The sequence below is a fragment of the Austrofundulus limnaeus genome, unplaced genomic scaffold, assembly GCF_001266775.1.
Source record: "Austrofundulus limnaeus strain Quisiro unplaced genomic scaffold, Austrofundulus_limnaeus-1.0 Scaffold2164, whole genome shotgun sequence".
Lineage (NCBI taxonomy): Eukaryota > Metazoa > Chordata > Actinopteri > Cyprinodontiformes > Rivulidae > Austrofundulus > Austrofundulus limnaeus.
Genome location: NW_013954566.1, coordinates 1 through 6037, shown reverse-complemented (window position 1 = coordinate 6037; position 6037 = coordinate 1). Strand labels below are relative to the sequence as shown.

General features: G+C 40.2%; 1 protein-coding gene across 1 annotated transcript in view; it reads right to left on the bottom strand.

Annotated features, from left to right (window-relative positions):
• The window catches only part of LOC106537175 (extracellular matrix protein FRAS1), a gene marked incomplete at its 5' end in the record, with an annotated part of 10331 nt that extends 6066 nt beyond the window's left edge, over nucleotides 1–4265 (bottom strand). The window contains 8 exon segments of the mRNA XM_014034550.1: nucleotides 1163–1368; nucleotides 1445–1611; nucleotides 1693–1809; nucleotides 1893–2052; nucleotides 2134–2241; nucleotides 3593–3743; nucleotides 3816–4030; nucleotides 4105–4265. Of these exon segments, the coding sequence (XP_013890004.1) occupies nucleotides 1163–1368; nucleotides 1445–1611; nucleotides 1693–1809; nucleotides 1893–2052; nucleotides 2134–2241; nucleotides 3593–3743; nucleotides 3816–4030; nucleotides 4105–4265 (1285 nt within the window).
• Nucleotides 4266–6037: the final 1772 nt, after the last annotated feature.

Genomic DNA, 6037 nt, shown 5'->3' with positions numbered 1-6037 from the left:
CTTACTAGCTGGCAACAATTGTACAATACAACACTGCCAACTGACAGTGTATGAACCTTTGTACAGCTTAACCTTACTTAGTGTCGATTGCTGGGGATGTGATTTCCTGAAACAGAACTTTGCCCCCTGGTATAAATTAAAAAGTTGTTGAGGATTGCTAGTTCGGCTGCTTCTTTGTCTTTTTCTTTTGTTTGTTGTAGATTTTTCATTAAAGAAACATCAATAAAGTAATTTTAAAACTGTTTATWGGAAAACTGAAGCGATGCATTCTGGGTACATGACGGATTTGATTTGTAACTGGAAACAAAAGCATGGAGAACAGGAAACTAGTATCTTCCCTTCAAAATAAGAGCTTGGATTTCAAAGTTTTTCATGTTTCCATTGGATTTTAAAGTTTTCCAGTTCACCTGAAACTCATCAGACAGAAGAAGTCTCTTGGAGGAGAGATGAAACGTTTCACTAAAGAAGAACCCATCCAGAGGACCTACTTATGTTTTCTTTTTGATTTTTTCTACCTGGATTAGGACGTTTTCCATGTAGTTGCTCCAGTTGACCACTAGATGTCAGTCTTCACCAGCATAGCATCTTTAAATCATTTCTGAGTCTCTAACATCATTGGCCGATTTGCTTTGACCAATTATGTCAAGTATTGAGCTCCAGCATTTAAACTTTATTTTTTTAAAGGAGCTCCGATTGTAAAGTAAAATAAATCAATACATACAAAATTTTAGTATGGATTACAAACGTTAACTGTTTTTGTTATTGCCTTCCTGCTACGTAAGCAGACACAAAGCATTGTGGGAAATCAGAACTGTGACCGAAAGCAAGAGTCCGAAAGGATGTATATCTGCTCAATAAGTGCGTTTATCTGGGAGGGGTGCTGTTGTAGATCACATGTGTTGTGATTCATTGACAGTCAAACCTTCCAATGTTCAAGATAATGATAACTGGTAGATAATTACTTATTAGTGGTACTGCATTTTAATTTTAGAAAACGCAAATTCACTTATGAATTATAAATATTAGCAAGATCGCTAAAGAGCAAACAAAATATTTAGGTCTGCGATTAGCAGATTTGCGCTTTAGCGGGCTGGTGCCCACCACTGTGTAGTGAGTTTATGTGAAGAGGAAAGTGTTCGGCTGATGTTCGGCTGATGGTTACCAGCAGCAGGAAGCGGTGCTTCAGCTGTTTGTTGGGTTGGATGCAGCCGTACTGCGGACCCTCGTTGTACAGGGTCCCCGTGGGGTCGAAGAATGGCACGTAGCCGTCCCTGCCGGTGCACAGGTAGACCTTCTCCAGCTGCAGCTTGTAGGCCGCGTTCAGGTTCTGCTCCGGGTTCCAGAGAACCCTGCCGTACAGGGTCTGACCTGCAGGGGGCGCCGAGCCGACAGGTTTATAAAGAATGACCAGTAAAACAGGTTTTCTCTTCAGTTCCTGTCGTACCCATGGAGAACGCTCCCTTGTAGTCCATCTCGGCCATGGAGATGTGGGCGGAGGCCGGGTCCAACAGGAAGACCTTCTCATTGTTGCACAGCTGGAACTCGGTGTTCAGGGAGTAGACGACAGGGACGGGTCTGTTGGTCTGCTGGAAGGCGATCGGGACCAGAAACCTGTTGGAGGAGGATTCAAGAGTTTTATTTTTTTAATTTAAACCTCAGAGTCTGGTGATCCTCTGCAGCCAAGGACCGGACCTCTCTGGAGCGTGAGCGGTGCAGGACAGAGGTTTGTCCCCCGGGTCGATCCAGGGCTGGGTGGGCTGCACCGTGCAGGGGATCAAGAAGACCGTGTACTCTCCGGAGTAGTCCTTCCTGTCGAAGAAGAGTAAAAAGCAAACGTTCCTGAGGTTTAAACACCTGTTGGGTTCTGTCTGGTTCTGAGTGGACCTGCGGACCTGCTGTAGGAGCTGGTGGCCCTCCACAGCTGATACGGCGAGTCGAAGGTCTGAGCGCTCCACAGCAGCTGCACGTCAAAGTCCACGCCTCCCAGGTGGTCCGGCGCCGTCAGACGGGACTTGTGACCCGGCAGGGTGTGGTGCTCCAGGACGAACTGACCTGCAGGTGGAGACAAAAGTTCTTTACTTCACATTAAAAGTGCGATACCAGGACCTCCACGCAGGACCCGTTAGAGCCCACCTCGGAACTTGGCGTGAGTCTTAAACTCGATCACCAGCCGCCCGTCCTCTCTGATGAAGATCCTGATGATCTGCAGCCGGGCGGAGAGGACGCTGTCCGTCTGGATGCCTGCAGAGACCGACAGGAAGAGGAGAACAAACCATCAGACGGATGTTTTATTACAGAAACAGAATCTGCAGCTCGTCTGGATTCATCTGTTCTAAAGTTTGACCCAGTGAAGAAAACATCAATTTAAATCAAACCTCTCCTGAATAATCTATCATAATCCTGAAGGTTGAAGTCTAAATTCAGACAAAGACATCGCTATTAGCTTTTAGCAAACTTTTCACTAGTTTTAGCTTCTAACTCATTTTATACTTTTAGCTAGCCTTTGCTACTTTAAAATATTAGCCAGTTCAATTGATACTTTTAGCTTTTAGCTAAATATTAGCTACTTTTAGAGAGCCATTGATAACTTTAGCTTTTAGCTAGCATTTTCTGCTTTTAAAGGATGTTTTGCCACATTTAACTATCCCATATTACATTTAGCTTTTAGCTACTATGTAATATTTTCAGATTCCATTAAGCTTTTTATCACTTTTAGCTAGCCTTAGCTACTTTAAGACATTAGCTATCCTTTTTAAATGTAGAAATGTTCTTTGTTAATCTTAGCTTTTACCAAACGCTCTGCTTTTAAAGGGTGTTTTGCTACTTTTAGCTTTTAGCTACCTGTGTGCTACTCTTACCTTATTGCTTTTTATTACATTTAGCTTTTACCCAGCCTTTGCTACTTTCAGCTTTCAGTTAGTATTTCACTACTTTTAGCCTTTAGCTAGACTTTGCTACTTTTAGCTTTTAGATAGCATTTCACTAGCTTTTATTTAGCCTTTTGATACTTTAAGATAGCCTTTGTTAATTTGAGTTTTTATGCATCTTTTTCTGTTTTTATAGTGTTTAGCTTCTTATATTCTACTCCTTCCTTTTACATTTCTTTTATTAAATTTAGCTTTGATATTTTAGCTTCTTTTCTTTGCTACTTTTATATTTTAGTTACTTATTTGTTTTATTTTAGCTAGCTTTGCTATTTTAAGATTTTAGTCAACTTTTTGATACTTTTAGCTTCTAGCTAGACTTTTGATACTTTTATCAATCCTTTGATTGTTTTAGCTTTTAGCTAGACTTTCAGTACTTTAAGCTTTCATTTAGCCTTTTGATCCTTTTAGCTATCCTTTGCTACTTTCAGCTAATATTTTTTCTACTTTTAGCTTGAGTTTTGATATTTAGCTAGCTTTGTTACTTTAAGATTCTAGCCAGTTTTTTGCTGCCTTTAGCTAAACATTTAATGTTTTTAGCTAGCCTTTTGTCACTTTTAGCTGGCTTTTCATACATTTAGCTTTCAGCTAACATTTTGTTTTGCTAGTTTTCAGCTTCTTTTGGGCTTAAAGACTCAGTTTCAGTGGTTTGTGGTTTTGGTTCTGACCCGTCCTCCAGAGAACCGTGTCATAGAAGAAGGAGAACTCCATCTCGGTGTGATGCTCCAGAGACGCCCAGCCTCTCGGCGCCGTCACGTAGATGTAGGACACGTAGAGCGGGACCTGCACCGTCAGGAAGGACTGAGCCGAGTCCCGGACCTAAAGCCAACGACAAGCTTTAGTTCTAACATCCCTAAGATCCCCGTAGAGACTGCAGAAGGACCGGCGCACCTGAAAGTCCGCGGTGACGGAGCCGCCGCAGACGTCGATGAGCTCAGTCATGTCGTAGAAGGCGTCGAAGGTCCAGATGCAGCTCTTCAGGTTCAGGTGTTTGTAGAACTGGATGGTTTTAGCCTCGCGGACGTTGGGGTTGAACTGGTAGGGCCGGTCGTAACCCGGCCCGAGTGAGATGCTGTCATAAGAGACGTCGTCCAGGAAGCCGGAGTCTGTGGAGGACAGGTTGAAGACGAGGTGAGTGGTTGAACAGTTCTGGTTACAATCTAAAGACGTAAAAACTGACCGGACAGGCCCTGCAGCTCTTTGATGGTGACCAGGTTGGAGCAGACGTGCTGCTGCCGGTAGATGGACTCCGACAGCAGGAAGTGCAGGTTGTGCAGCGGCATGGTGGACACCAGAGGGAGCATGCCGTCCTGATGGGGAATCTGCACTGAGATATGGATGCTACACACAGCAGAGTCAACGTCAATAAAAGAATAACTAGAGAATTACATTTCCTGCGAAAATGCTAGTGTGAATGCCTGCTGCTGAAAACTTTAGCTGAAAGCTGCTGAATTGAGCTGAAAATGTTTAACAGCAAAAATTTTATTGTAAGGTAAACTTGGCAAATCTGAAAGAAGAAAAAAAAGCAGACAACCAGTAAAAAGGAGCAAAAATATAGCTTAATTAGCATAAAAAACTAAAAGCTAAAAGAGCTGAATATAGCAGAAAGCAACTGTAAGAAGCATAAATAACTCAAAATAGCAGAAAGAAGCACAAAAAGTTCAAATTAGCAGAAGAATAACAGCTAAGATACTAGAAAAAAGTGAAAACTTGCAAAAAAAAAGCTAAAATTGTCACAAGTAATTTAATAAGTGCAAAACCAGAATATAATGTGTAAGGTTCTGTAAAGATTTAGAAACATTATGAAGAAATTGAAGGATGCTGAAAAAAGCTCCATTCATTTCCAATGGGAAAAAAGGTAGCCGAAATAGCTTTGGCTACAATTGCAGACTTTTTTGAGGCTTCAATATGTGATAGAGCATGCTCTCAGCTACCAGTACBTAAGTTTTCATGTCAATATCTCAAACATTGGCAGAGTAAAAGGCCTTTAAAATTAGCTTTGGTGGCCATTTTGGATTTTTTTTCAGCTGCTATTTATGATAAAGCTAAGTCTCAACTACCAATATATTAATTTGCAGCTCGTTATATCAAAAATTGGCTAAATTCAAGTAATTTGAACAAACTTTAGCTAATAACAGCTGATCATTAGCTAAAATTGCAGCAAATAACTGAATATTGCATAAAACAACTGTAGGAAGTATAATAGGCACAAAGTGGAAGAAAGAATGACAAAAAGTAGAAAATAGCAGAGAAATAGCAGAAATAAATAGCATTTTAGCTGAAATAGCAGAAAAAAGCTAAAATTAGCAAAGAAGTGGCAAAAATTAGCACAAGGAAATTCAAAAGAGCATAAGCAGAACAAATTGTGTAAGGTTTTGTAAAGATTTATAAATATTTTGAAGGATATTAAGGTTGTTGAAAACAGCCCCATTCATTTTCAATGGCAAAAAAAGTGGGTAATAAATTGATATAGCTAAAAATGTATAAATAGCAGAAATACCAAAAGTCATAGCTGGAATGTCCTGAATGAGTTGAACGTTTTGATGTATGAATTGTTGAAATAGACAAACGTACAGAAGAAAAAATGATCTCAATATTGTGAATACTGCAGGGGTGTCACTAGGTTTTAAGGACAAGGGGGGCTTAGCCCCCAGGAGATGCGCAGCATTTTTGTATATTATATATTTGTACGGTGTGTGTGTTTTATATATATGTATATATGTATATATAAGGGGTGCAACGATACAGGAAATTTACGGTTCGGCTCGATACTTTAGTCTCACGATTCGATATTTTTTCGATACAATAAAGAGAAATGTCCATGCCCCTTTTAACTTGTAATTTATTTATATTAATTATGAACATTTGTTTCACCTCAAAAATACAGTTTTTAAATTAAATGTTGCTGAAACAGCAAGTTTCTCAGTGGATCTGCCCTGAAAAATGCAGCCTAGGTGGAGTAGTCGAACACAGATCCACTGATCCTTCAACACAGAGCATCTTCAGAAGACAAGTTGATAAAGTAAGTTTTTAAAATCTGTATTGTTCGATACAGTTCGGTACGGGCACATGTATTGTTGCACCCCTAATATATATATATATATATATATATA